This window comes from Oryx dammah, unplaced genomic scaffold (genome assembly GCF_014754425.2).
Source record: "Oryx dammah isolate SB20612 unplaced genomic scaffold, SCBI_Odam_1.1 HiC_scaffold_26, whole genome shotgun sequence".
In the NCBI taxonomy this organism is placed as follows: domain Eukaryota; kingdom Metazoa; phylum Chordata; class Mammalia; order Artiodactyla; family Bovidae; genus Oryx; species Oryx dammah.
The window spans coordinates 48,943,670-48,958,528 of record NW_024070210.1 but is presented as its reverse complement, the minus strand read 5'-3'; the positions used below and the strand labels follow the sequence as shown (position 1 = coordinate 48,958,528).

General features: G+C 32.8%; 1 protein-coding gene across 7 annotated transcripts in view; it reads left to right on the top strand.

Annotated features, from left to right (window-relative positions):
- ZNF280D (zinc finger protein 280D) overlaps positions 1–14,859 on the top strand; it is a 127,843-nt gene that overhangs the window by 74,933 nt on the left and 38,051 nt on the right. For all 7 annotated transcript variants that reach the window (XM_040226594.1, XM_040226596.1, XM_040226597.1 and 4 more), the window contains 4 exons: positions 2,302–2,436; positions 4,256–4,563; positions 5,098–5,238; positions 11,805–11,867. In XM_040226594.1, coding sequence (XP_040082528.1) covers positions 2,302–2,436; positions 4,256–4,563; positions 5,098–5,238; positions 11,805–11,867 — 647 coding nt within the window. The remainder of the gene's footprint in view (positions 1–2,301; positions 2,437–4,255; positions 4,564–5,097; positions 5,239–11,804; positions 11,868–14,859) is intronic.

The window sequence follows — 14,859 nt, the reverse complement described above, 5'->3', positions numbered from 1 at the left end:
TAATGAAAGTGATTTTGTATGTGTTAATATGTTCATTAGATCTTTAATAAAAACAGTTAAAGTATTGAGTTAACATCTATGCAGTCATTTACCTTCTACCAGTAACAGGTACTTTACATGTATTATCTTATTGAGTTCTCACACTCAGTTGTGGCTAGAGCAGAGTAGTAAAGTAATAAGAGGGAAAGTAGTAGGAAATAAGGTTGTAGCAATAGAATGCAGGCCAATTCATATAGAACCTTATAGATCAGAATCAGAACTTTGGAAAACTGTCAACATTTTAAGCAGGTGAACGATCTGCCATGTTTTAAGATCATTGACTGCTCGGAGGGGAATAGACCATAGGGAAGAAAGAACATGAAAGGGAGAACAAAGGAGGTTATTATTAGTCAAGATGGGTGTTTTGGATAAGTATGGTAGTGGTGGTTGGAGGTAATAAGTGGAAATACTATGACAGTTTTTGAAGGTAGAGCTGACAGGTTTTACTAATGGGTTGGATATGGGATGTGAGAGAGAGTGACCAAGTTTTTTGTCCTAAGCAGCTGCAAGAATGGAATTTTCATCTATTGTCATGTGATGAAGATTGAGGAGTAGATGTATTTTGGGGGGCAGGAAGGGAGGGAGGAAATCTGGAATTCCGTTTTGTCCATGTTGGTTTAAAATGCATACAAGTAGTGATGTCAAGTGGACTTTCCAGGTGCCACTAGTGGTAAAGAACCTGGCTGCCAGTGCAGGAGAGATGTGAGACCTGGGTTTGATCGCTTTGTTGAGATCCTCTCTACATGACATGGCAACCCACTCCAGTATTCTTGCCTGGAGAATCCCCATGGGCAGAGAAGCCTGGCAGGCTACAGTCCATGGGGTCACAAAGAGTCGGACATAACTGAAGCAACTTAGCACACACCCACACACAGTGATGTTGAGTAGGCAGTTGGATACAAGATATTTAAAGCCATGAAAGGAGGAGATAACCTAAGGAGGGATTATAGATAGAAAAAAGATTTCTGGGTACTGAATTCTGGAGAACTTTTTTCTGTCATTGTAACTTGGGTATCTGTTTCTTGCCCAAGTTTTCTCTTTCTCTTCCTCCTCTTTCAATGTATATGAGTGACTTAAAATTGCCCGTATCTCCAATATAATCTAATGTATCACATTTCTAAAATAGTCTTAATTTGTACCTAAAATAGTAATGCAAACACATTTATATATTGCTTTGAACTTTGTAAAGAATTTTATGAAATATCTAATGTGTGCTAGTACTGTGCTAGGTACTTCTCAATGTATTATCTGTTTGAATTTTGTAGATGATTGATTGTGTAAATGGAAGTAGTGATGTATCTGGCAGATCATAACTTCTGAGAAACCATTCTTCTGAGTTTATATGTTGCTTCAGTTTATATATATATACACACACATATATACTTTTTAAATTAATGAGAGCATAAAGGTAAAGATTGTAATTGATATTGTGTAGTAGAAAGAACATTGGATCAGGTGTCTGGCCTTGTCAGTGAATAGCTATGGGGAAGGGATTTAGATTTTTCTTGGGTCGTGTTTCCCATCTGTGGAAAAATAATAGGATTAAGTTTGAGGAGGGATTCAATCAAGGGGTCTCAACCAGTAAGTAGATTGGGAATAGTTGTTTTGATTTATGCCTCTATATCCACACTATTCAGTACTGTAGCCTCTAGCCATATGTAGCTATTTAAACTTAAATTATTTTAAATTTGGTTGCTCAGTTGCACTTGGCACATTTCAAGTGCTCAATAACCACATATGTCTAGTTGCTACTGTTTTGAGCAGTGCAGCTCAATTACATTTCATCATTGAAGAAAGTTTTATTAGACTGCTTTATACAACCATTGTTTAGCAGGTTTCTTTGAAATATGTAGTTAGATATTTGAACTTATTTTTCCATCTTGCCAATGAACTGTAAATAGCAAAAATTAAAAATCCTTTATTCTTTTATGGGATAAAAATGCATGTAGCTCATTTTTACAGTATCGTGTGTCTAAGTACTTTAAAATTATAACCAGAAGAGCTTTCATAGCACTATTGAGAAATTTTCATTAGAATCTATCGATGATACCTTTCATGTTCAATTTCTGTATAGAAACAAATGTTTTTGGAAACTAAATGCTAATAATTAAAAAAATAGTAACATTTTGCTATATGTGTGATAGGAGATGTAAAATACTAGTTTTAAAATTATTTAGTATCATTAAAATTAAAGTGGCTTCAGGATGCAGGATTTGTGGTTATAGAAACTATTTTTCTCCCTTATTTCTGGTTCCTAAACAGAAAAAGGGAATACATCGTTGCACAAAATGCAGACTGCAGTTTTTAACATGCAAAGAGAAAATGGATCACAAGACTCAGCATCATCGGACATTTATAAAACCTAAACAACTAGAAGGATTGCCTCCTGGAACAAAAGTGAGTTCAAATATGTTGTATTTTAACATTTTGTATGATAATAGACATTAACTCCTGCCTGATTTTATTTGCTGGATATAATACTTTAAAAATGATTTGTGATTTCATTAAGACTTTAATTTTAAATTTCACTGTTCCTATGTTTAGGGGGAAAACGCCTAACCATTGCTTTTTAGTCAATAGTGTGTGCAAGTCTAGAGTGGTATTCCTTTGTAAAAAGTGTAACTAGATTAACTATTCTGGAGGCAGTGGCTTGTATCATCAGTGTTACATAGGCTATTTTTGAGCTATTCCTGTTGGCAGTGTATTTGTCATTTTTATCTGTTGAACTGTAAGATGCTTGAGGTTAGGAATCATGTTTTATTTATCTTTGTATCCTCAGCATCTGGTATAGTGCCTGTTGAATGCTGTAGGTTCTCAGGTGTTTATTGAAGGTATTACTGAATCTACTCTTAGAGACGCAAGTTCTGCTGCTGGATAGCATTATGTTTTAAGTGAACCAACACATGTCTGACTGCATACTGATGATTGTAATTTACTTTTCCCTTTTTGCCTTATATACCTCTGTTTTCTCTGACTTCTTTATATACAGTCAGCTCTTGAATATTTGCTCCAGTGGAGGGAAACAGAGGCATGGATAATCCAAAGTGAAATAATCCCCAAAACATTTATATTTGGCTTTGGGTACTTACCTTTGAATGTGGGTATGTCTGTTATTTGAATTAACTATAACAATATAAAGCCATGCTCTGAAGACCTAGAGCAAGAGAAGCTATCCAGCATCCTTCCCTGCAGTCCATTCATTCCATGCTGGGACTAGACATGCAAAGCACTAATGTAAGCAGTGCAGTCCTCTCTCATATTTTCCCTTAATAATAATAATAATAATAATAATGATACTAAATGTTTATAGCACCTTAGAATTAGGCTTTTGGTATACTTTTTCATATATTCTATTATTTAATCCATGCAGTAATCCAGTGAAGTAGACAAGGCAGATATTGTCCCTTATAGATAAAGAAGCTTAGAGAGGGTAAGTAACTTAATCAGGGTCACATGGGTAGGAAGAAATAGTCTTAGCTTTAACCTCAAGTCTTTCATTCCTAGTCCAGTGCCTTTGTATGATGCCAAAGCACATATTTTTCATGATATTTCCTCATAGGCTGTTTCTCAAATATATGGGGTATGTATAGTCAAATGGTTAGTGTTGGTAGGCAATTGTGTTTTCCATTGTCCACCAGCAAATATAATTTCTGAATACCTAATAAGTCTTGTATTAGCTCCCTTTAAGGAAATTCTCAGTATTATTAAACTCTCCATACAGTGTAATGAATTTATATAACCCCTCTCGTAATCTTTGTAAACATATATCCTGCCCAGTGAGCCCCTGAAAAGAAGAAATCATGTCTAGCATAGATTTGCTTGTTTTATAGTTGTTGAAGGGTGATGCAGTCCTTGCTAGGTTTTGAGATTTAAGTTTTGACCTTTGTGAATTTCTAAAGTTAAATCAGAGCATAGAAATAGCTAGGGAATGTACTGTTTTAATATTCATATAATTTGCTTTAACTGCTAATTATCCATTAATAACTTAACATATAACTGATATCAGCACAAAAATGTAAGATTACAAGTGAATAAATATCAAGTTTAATTTCATTTAATTGGTATGAACATTTAAAATAAATGAAAGACTTATCTAGTTATAGTTTATACTTGCCCTTTCCAAATATTTGATGTTTAACTTTTTGTTATGCAATGATATTTTAACAGTAAAGTAATGATTAATTTTCTAAAGCAGATATTATCTTCATTTTTGTAGGTTACTATTCGAGCTTCAGTTGGACCTCTTCAATCAGGATCTTCAACCACACCTTCCATTAGTGCAAGCACTTCTACCCTTCAGCTCTCACCTCCAAGGACTAAAAATATAACTGCTAAAAGTCCCACAAAATCCAACACAACTAAACCTAATATAACTAAATCCATTGCAAGTAAACCTAATGCAAGTAAGCCTAATGGAAATAAACCTAAATACAAATCAAAAATATCTAATCTGCAAAAGAAACAAAGCACATTGGCTAGTAGCAATAAAAAAAGTAAAGTCAATACAGCATTGAGGAATTTAAGGTAAACTTTTATTCTTGATACCCAATACTAATTTAATCTTAATTAGTAACTGAACACAAACATGATAAAAGTTTTATTTAATATAAATTTACCCTGTTACACAACTCTTGTACATTTATATGCTGTCACTTAATGCCAACAGATAATAAAAAATGTTTTTATAACTATTGAACAGTACTTGAATTACTATTTTTTAATATTCATTATAAAAAATTATATAGTATTTTTTACTATATAAAAATATAATATTTTTAATGTTCATTCAACATAAAACACTGGGATTTTGTGTTGTGCTTATATCTTGTGATCTTTGAATGGTTAATTTAATCCCTTTTATTCTAGTAAGAAACACTAGCTGATATTAAATTGTTTATACTTAATCTAGCTGTTATTCTATAGCATATTTTTCAAATTATAAATCCCTGTTTGAAGTTGTAAACACCTTAGCTTTAATTAACAGACTGTTAATAAGGCTCTCCTTTATTATTTTTGTTTTAAAATATATTTTTATCATTTTCTTTGTATCTCTATAAGGTATCGTCGGGGAGTTCACAAGTGCATTGAGTGTTATTCTGAAATAAAAGATTTTGCAAACCACTTTCCTACATATGTCCACTGTAGTTTTTGCAGATACAACACTAGCTGTAGCAAATCCTATGTGAATCATATGATGAGGTAAGATGAGTTAAACATCTATAATTGCCAATTAAAATTACAGTTTAGCAAGTTTGTTCTTGAAAACAGTTGCCCTAGTATAAGTCAGTTTTGCTCTTTGAGAAACAATTAGAGAACTTCTAAGATGATTGCTGGTACTATTTTTCAACATAGTAATTCATAAAGTTCTTGGAAACTTGAATTGTAAGAAGTTAGACTAATGAAATTAAGATAGATTTGTTAGGGAAAATAGTTTTCCTATGGGAATTTTTTATCCTATAGAACTTTCAAACACGGTTACTTCCAAAGACAGAAAAGTAATGTCACATGGTAAAGAATAAAGAGGTGGACACAATTGAGTGACTAACACTTTCACTTTTCACTTCCTATGAAGCATACATGTAATCTCATGAGTGTTGTTTTCTTCAAAGCAGTCTCTTTGTGATTCCAGGATTTTCAGTGATCTTAGATATTTTATTAGATCTTGTTTCTCTTTCTTTCTGTCTCTGTTTTTCTCTATAATCCATTCTGTCTGTCTGTCCATCCATCCATCAGGCCATCCATCCTTGCATTCATTCATTGAGATGAGAGACTATTTCATTACTGCCACTGTTTGAGTTATTTTTCATTAATTCATTCAGTTTAGATAACTTGAGTATTTATTCCATGCAGAGAAAACTTTCACAGCCTGTGTTATCTTCATTGGTATCATATTAGTTGTATCCTTCAGGATGGATTTTTATTTTTTAAAAAATAGTCAAAAATTGTTCCAATATAAGCCAGTTAGGTTGATTATTCACAGTGAAGTTTTGCCTTTTTTTTTTTTTTTTTTTGTCCCCAAAAGTTAGATTTAGAGTATAACTAACAAAAGTGATTTTTATACAGATCACAATATGACCTTTGTGTTACTCTCAGGTCATAATCAACTGCTCCTTTAAAAGGACTCTTCCATGTTTCTTGGTGGCTTTAGCACCTCTCTCACAGTTTTTTAACCCCCTTGATAACTAGCCGACTTCATGGTCCCTGACTTCTTTCTTCAGTGCCAGTGTTTTATATCAACTTTAAAGTTGTGCTCCCTTTCTTACCACAATACTATTTTAATCTTATATATGGTTCATTTCTTTTGAATTCCAATTTCCCCATGACTTTCTGGGCTTTGAAGTCCTTTTTCTGGACCAGTAGCACTCATCTAACTTTATAGTCATCCTTACCCTCAGGGTCATCTGTTTTGACAGTTGCTTTGTTTTTGTTCTAGAATCTTTTACACATTTGGTCTTGCTTACCTGGCTTAAAGGCCAAAGACTTGAACATCATCTTCTACTGAACTTTATGCTCAATTCTAAATTACCAAATAGTGCTTGATTCAGATCTACTCTGTCTTTAACTTGAACTGGGACCTGTCTTTTTATTTTTAAAAATAAGAAGTATACTCTTTTATCTGTAGTATCTTCAGTTCAGTTCAGTTGCTCAGTCGTGTCCGACTCTTTGCGACCCCATGAATTGCAGCATGCCAGGCCTCCCTGTCCATCACCAGCTCCCGGAGTTCACTCAAACTCATGTCCATCGAGTCAGTGATGCCATCCAGCCATCTCATCCTCTGTCGTCCCCTTCTCCTCCTGCCTCCAATCCCTCCCAGCATCAGAGTCTTTTCCAATGAGTCAACTCTTCGCATCAGGTGGCCAAAGTATTGGAGTTTCAGCTTTAGCATCAGTCCTTCCAAAGAACACCCAGGACTGATCTCCTTTAGAATGGACTGGTTGGATCTCCTTGCAGCAAGGTAGTATCTTATTAACACTTTATTTTAAATTCTCTTAGTTGTCACCCTGGCCTACTATAATTACTCAGTTGGAGTCCATCCTTTTAATTAATCCTTTCAGTCTTAAGTATTTTTCCTGTTACTTTCATCCAAGCATTGATCTCAGAAATCACACATGTTCCATTTCGCAGTAACCCTGCCCCTTATCTCCTCTAGTTCTTCCACAGTTTCTTGCAGTTAATTTACAACTTCATCTCTTATCTGTCAGGTTCCTTTTGCTTGCAAATGATTTCAAGTATTTTTTTAAGATGAGGGATATTCGTCTGTACTGTTCCTAATTCTTGACTTATTACCATGAACATTTGTAAAAAGTATTTGTTACTAGCATTTTCATGATTCTTCACCTTTTGAGTATCATCTTCACCTAACACTGCCCCTTTAAAGAGTATCTGTCAAGTACTTATCTCTGTATTCATTTTTTTCACTCTTATCACTCTATGAGTTCTTTAGAGTCATTGTTGTCACTCACTTTTGAAACTATTCAGCTTTTGTTTAATTATTAACACTATTTTTCTTCTTCCTTTTTGCCTACTCCTGTTTCATTGCCTTTTCTTCCATCATCTCTTCTTGCCTCTTTACATTTCCTTTCTTGGTAACATATTCACTGTCACTTTTACCTTTCAACTTTAAATCTTCCAGTTTCAGTCCTTAGTTTTCCTAAGATGTAACTCTATATTTCTAATTATTTTTATTGTTATTTTTCAACTTTGACTCATTAGCATCTAGAAAGAACATAAATAAACCAAGCATTCTCATCTTTCCAAAATTGACATGACTGCTGTCCAGACACTCTCTCAGGGCATCATTTGTGTGGATGTGGAATACAGCTGGAAAAAAATGCACTGTCCCAAGTTTCTTAAGCTTCTATAGTTCTCTTGATCTGCCACTGTGCATCACGGCTTCCTGTGATGCCACCTTCTGCTTTCTGCCTCTCTGCCTCCCACCTGCTGCAGTGGACTGCACCTATAATCCATTTCCTCTAAACCAGGCCCTGGCATCCTTTGTTGAGAATATTTCTATGTGGAAAGTCTTTTTTCTTTGACCAATACTTTGCTGCCCCAGTGCAGCTTTAATTCTGCATTTAGTTTGTAGGGGATCAAGTCAGAAAATATTTTATGTTTTCTTAGGCCAAGAGTCATTCTATTCCTCCCTCTCCCATTTATCATAGGCTTCTTATTTGTCTTATAAAACCTCCAAATGCATTCTATTCCAAAACATTCCCAATTAGCCTATCTCCCTTTAGTTGTATAATACAACTGTTATCTCCTTGAGAAGTAGCTCTTTATATTTACCATGTCACCTAGCACATTACAGACAGCAAGTGAGAGTCATTAGTGTAATTACAAAAAAGGCTCTAATAAAATCTCAGGAGTATATTAAAAAAATCTTACACAGTTGAAACATCTTTGAAATAAGACTCTTACAAAGAAGAGCATCATTAAACATTAATTTTCAATGATTTTTTTGAAGTAGCATTATTTAGGTTTGATTGTTTAAATTATTGCACCTTATTTGCTAATAGCTTTTAGGTGGCAGTAGAAGTCATTTGAAAAAAAAAATGAATTGCTGTGTGATACTGCTATTCTTCAACATCATGTATAAGAAAGAAGGCTTTTTCTCTACATGTAATAGAATTAAGGTCACAGACAAGTACTTAATATTTTTTTCTGGCAGAGCTTACTATTTACTAAGAAGTATGGTAAACTGGTGGTGAAGAATATGACAAATCTGGATTTGAAAACAACTCACCATTTATTACATGTGTCACTTTGGGCAAGTTATTTAACTGATTCCCATTTTTCTTTTCTTGAAGAAAAAGTTATTATCATTATTGGGGAAAGGTACTTAAAATGTTTAATAAAATCATTTGCACTTAGGAGATATTCAAGTAATTATAGGTATTATTTCTAAATTGGCATTACTAGGTATTGTAGATAAAGCTCTTGCCTTTAATTTTCACAATTTAGTAGGAGAGATATATTTACCTAGCTTAATGTGATAAATAAATGACTGTGTGAGCCCAGAGAAGGTAAGGATGAAGTCTTTAAACAAGAAATAAGAAGGTATTGTGTAAGTGACATTTCACTTATGATTTGAAGGATGATTTAAAAATTTTCCAAGGAAAAAGAAAGCTGGTATAACAATTTGTTCCTATACAATAAATAAGATTACTGAATTAATTTTTATAAGCTATGCTTTAGTTCTTTATATATATTTTTATAGATTTATTTATTGGCATGAAATAATAGTCATTAGAAGAACAGATAGATTATTGTGATTACTTCATCAATGGTCTCCTGTCCACAATCCACCACTTTGCCCCTTTTCCGTTTTTTCCTTTTGTTTGTTACTAACATCTGGTCAGGTCATTTTTTGGCCTGAAATCCTTTACCTACTTAATATTAATAGGATGAAGTTCAGATTTTCTGGAGAATATGAGACCTTTTAATATCTAATTCCTAACTACTTTTCCAGTGCTTTCAACTCTTATTTGCTTTTGCTGGAGTAAGTCAGTATAGAGACCTTCCTAACTGAAATATAATCCTGACTGTTAGCTGACTTCTCCATTTACCTTCAGCTTTCCCTCATGCAACCACGAAACTATATGTATCTCTGTTGATGTTTATCTTATGGTAATTATATATTTATGCATATGTACTCACATGTTGAGCTGATGTTTATTAGGCATTTCTTCTGAGCCAGCTGCTTTTTGACTACCTTCCCCTGCTAACCCTGGAACATGAATTCTAAGGCAGACAACCTGCCTTTCTTATTATATCATTAACTTCTAGTCCAGTGTTTTAAATAGTAGGCATACTGTCAGTATTGTTGGATATTTAGGAAACTGATCCCTTTTGTATTTCTTTGGAAGTAAAGTTTTTACTTATACCAAATCAAGATTGTTAAGAAAAGATGGACAAAGGGAGTTTTTTTCCCCGTCTAGTCTTATTGAGGTCTAATTTATATACAATAAAATTCACCTATTTTTAGAGAACAGCTTAATGAGTTTTGATAATTATATATAAATATAAACAGGTGGTGAATTTTCAAAACCTAGATTTAAATGTTCTATTTTACTGTATTGTAATAAAAATCTTAACTTTTTTTCCCCTTTCTTAGATTATTTACATGTTGTTATTAACTTCACGCAGGTCTAGAAGAAAGGTAGTTTTTTCCCCTCTTTATTTATGAGCTACAGATTCATTTTTTCATTCCTATAATACACAAAACTAGAAGAATGGAATTTATGTAATAAATATAGAGAGTATAATTTATTTTTATACATTGGGAACGTAAAACTGAATTCAGACAATGAAAATTTTTAAAGTACCAACATTTTAGTAAGATGTAAGTTAGAAATGGACGCCATCAAAATACCCTAAAATGTAACTTTTTCCTCTCCTCTTACCAGATAAAGAAAGCAATCTGTTTGAGGAGAAGGAAGAAAGAGCTTTTAAAAGTTACTTTAAAATCTCATTTTAAAATTTAATTTACTTGATTCACCTTCTCTGGTAATCAGATAAACTCTTGGACACTCCTCTGAGAAAATAGCAGTTGTATGAACACTTTTTTGCATATAATTTCAGTGTTTCCCAACCTCCCTGATGGTCTCTTCCTAAAAAATTATTCAATTATTTTTGTCATATTACATTGAATTTATAAACTCTATGGTAGTGATTATCCCCAGATTGAAGAAATTACTTAGAAATCTTCTGAGGATGTTTTCTAGGGATTAAAACTGTCAGAGTATTTCTTTTCCAATACATACATGCTCTGCTTGTGATGATTATTTCTATCTGAGACTGAGAATTGACCTGGCGTGTTGGCTACTTTAGATCTATCATTATTGCAAGTTCCTGCTCTTCAAACTTCAGCTTGCATAAGAATTACTGAAAAAGCTTGTTAAAACAGCTTCCTCGACCTCGCTGCCAGAGATTAATTCAGTAGGTGTGTGTGGGGCATAGACTCTGCATTTCTAAATAAGCTCCTAGATGATATTGATGTTATTAGTCTATGACTACATTTTTATATGTGCTAAGTGGTACTGTGCTAAGCTAATCCTGGTTTTCTAGTATAGAAAAGCTTTCCTTATCAGATTTAAAAGAGTATATATAAAAGAAAGCTGTTACCATTTGCTGCAAAGCTTGGTTAGGGGTTTTCTATTCGGTGCTCAGAGGGGCCATCGTTTTAACTCAAGAGTTCTGTTTTAATTTGTTTTTGTTTTAAAGTCTACTGGTAATTGCAAAGAGCTCTCTAAATGCTTGATTTTACAAATGGTAAACAGTGGCCTTTTAAGTACTGTTACTTCCAAGATCATTTGGATTCTTCTCCCCTTCCTCAAACATGGATTTTTCTCCCCTTCCTCCCCTTCTTCTCCCCTCCCCCTTAACATAAACATGTTAAGTTAGAAAAAGATTTTTCTAAATGATTATTATTGGTAATGGTTCATGTTATGGGCAAAAATGTTATTAGCAAGAATTTTAAATTGTTTTGAACTCTTTTAACAGTTCAGAAAAAGAATTTCATGTGACTTTTTTCTTATACTCTTGAGTATGTGAAAGTGTGGTACTGATCAAATGAGAATATGCTTAGTAAAATACATTTCACTGGAAAATAGATAAATTTATGTTAAAATACTGAATTAAACAGGATTATTTATATCATGATATTTTATTCAAAACTAGAAATTGAAGTATAGACTTGATGTATAGCTATAAATTAATGACTTACCATAGAGTAAAATTAATAAAATCTATTTTGTCTCTCTCAGCTTTCATAGTAATCGTCCAAGTAAAAGGTTTTGTATCTTTAAGAAGTATTCAGAAGATCTCAGGTAACTAGTTTATCTTTTAAATATTTTTCTATTGAAAAATTACATGACTTAAATCTGCTATATATAGCATTTTTATCAAGATACAGTTCATATATCATGCAATCCATGGGTTTAAGTTGTACAATTAATAGTTTTTGGTATATCCACAGGATTGTGCAGTCACCACAGTTAATTTTAGTACATTTTTGTCACTTGAGGAAGACACTCTGTACTCATTAGTGGTTATGTTTATTTCCTTCCAACTCCTTTTATCCTTAAGCAACTGCTAATCTATTTTCTGTCTGTATAGATTTGCCTGTTCTGAACATTTCATGTAAATGGAATGATAAAATATATGATCCTTTGTGTCTTCCGTTTAGCATGTTTTCAAGAGTTACCCATATTGTTCTGTATGTCAGTACTTCTTTTTCTTATTGCTGAATAATATTCTATTGTATGTATATTATAGTTTGTTTATCCATTTAGGTTATTTTAACTTTGAAGCCATTATAAATACTGATGTTATGAACATTTGTGTATTTATTTTTGTCTGGACATGTCTTTTCATTTTTCTTTAGTATGTAGGATTAGAATTGCTGGGTTATATGGTAACTCTGTGTCAAATTTTTGAGGAACTACTAGACTGTTTTACAAAGTACCTGATTAGTCTATATTCTGTCACTAAATTTGTTTCAGCGGTGACCAGTGGTATCAAAATGAAGCTTTCATGTATTTGCATCATAAAATGAGAACAAAGAGTAGGGCTTTCCAATATTATTTGAATAGTGAAAAGAGGCCTAAAATATGCAGTAAAGTGACACTTTTTTAGTTTTAAAGTAAATTTCTTAAGCCACTGAAATTCTTGAAGTTAGTACATAGTCATTTTAAATTTTACTTTTTCAGATTAAGGAAAGTGTGCTACTTGCTTACTGTGCAGAAAGAACTGTTGGTGAATATTTCTAAACACATTGGTTTTACCACAAGCTTAATTCAGAATCCACTGAGCACCGTGTTTTTCATATTCTTCTGCGTTGTTTATAACTCACTGCTCTTTATTATTTTGTCTTTATTGCCAATGCTACTTGAAATATCAGTATCTTTGCTGCACCAAGCTAATATATACAGATATGGTTAACCAGTACTTGTTTTGATATGTTGGGTTAGTGGAAAATCTGGAAGAGAGGATGATATTATTTCTCAGAACCTTTGTACTTACTATTCTCTGAGACTGGTTTGCTCTTTCCCAGACTTCTGTATGGTTAGCTCCTTTATCACTTTTGGGTCTTCTGTTGTATCCTCTCTCCTATGCTTTATTTACCCTAGTGTCTTTTATCTCCCCTTTATGGATCATTTTTTTCTGGATTATCTTTCATCATCTCATACAGTGTATACTTACTTCTTGTGTCCTCTCGCTAGAATGTGTGTGGTTTGATTTTTATTTATGTAAGGCATTGATAGTAATTAGGCATTTGGTAGATATTTGTTGAATAAATTAATGTATATATTTAGAATGACTTATGTTTGGCAATAGGTCCCATTGGTTATTTTGGAACAGTGGTTCACAGGGAGAGGAAAATTTGATTGTTTTAAAAAATATATTCTTACCAATTTTAAAACATTTACTAACTTCAAGGCAATAGATTAAGTCATATTAGGTATTGCCTATATTGAAATTCTTATAAGAATGAAGAGTTTTATTACATTCAGAAGAGGTTTTGTTTGATTTTTACCTCACTATTGTGAAGCTCCATTGTGTGTGTGGTTTTTTAAAAATGACTTACATGATTTTAAAGCTCTGGGATGTTTTTCTCTCAACTTGAATAGTTCTCAGGTTGAAAATTTGTCAATTTCTGTGAATGGAACATACAAACTTATAACTACATAGAACAATAATTTTTGTAATTATTCTTTTATTGGAATGGAATATTCATTTTTTAGACATTTACTACATATTAGGTCTGTAATATAGCAGACTTTGTAAAGATGGTAATAATGAGGAAGTCTTGGAACCAACCTTCAGAGAAGGTGCATTTTATTGGGTGGGAGATAAGAGGTGAATGTAAATAACCAGAATAAATCAAGAGGGAATTTAATAAGTACACTGAGGGTTACTTTTTTCAAAGAGGAGTGAGATTACTTTACTTGGAATGATTTACATAGGTGTTAATTTACTTGGTTTCCAAGGATGAGCATTATTTATACTGATAGAAGAGTTTGATAAAGTTCATTTAAGCTGAACAGACTAAATTGTATTAGTTTCATTTGTACTTCAGTTGCCTTTAAACAATTTAACATCATTTATATGTTAAATCTTATTTGATTTTCTTTTAAATAGTTCTTCAGATGCTTGATCCATAAGCTCCCAAGTGCTTAACTCTAACCAACATAATAAACATAGTGGTTTTCTAAGTTCTCTGAAACATTCACGTATTTTTGCAGGCTTAATAATATTTTAAACTAAAATTAAAATGTTTAAGCACATTTTAAATTAAATTAGAGTCTTAATTTTGCATACTATAATATGAAATTATGTTTAAATACTTCAAATAGCAAATGCTACACAGTTTGATTCAATAACTGTAAAAAATATTGCTGAATTCAACAAAAAGTATTGATGACTATGGGAATTGTTTCCTAACCTTTTTGAAAATTTATAATCACTACATATTTCATTTAAGAACTATGTTACCCAGTGAAGTTTTGTTAAAGGAACCAGTAGTTTAGGTTCAAGCAAGTGGGCCAGTTGACATTACTGGGATGCTAAAGAACTCAGACTTTGGACTTTAGTAGTGACTTAGCCCTTCAGTTAATTAAGTGTTACATGAGAATCATACAAACCTTGGTTGCTTGTGGTGAGAATAAACTAAATAATGTATGGCAAAATCTTTAACACATAGTATGCAATGATTAGTGGTTCAGTGATAAAGAACCAGCCTGCCAAGCAGGAGGCGTGGATTCAATCTCTGGGTCAGAAAGATACCCTGGAGAAGAAAATGACAACCCACTCCAGTAT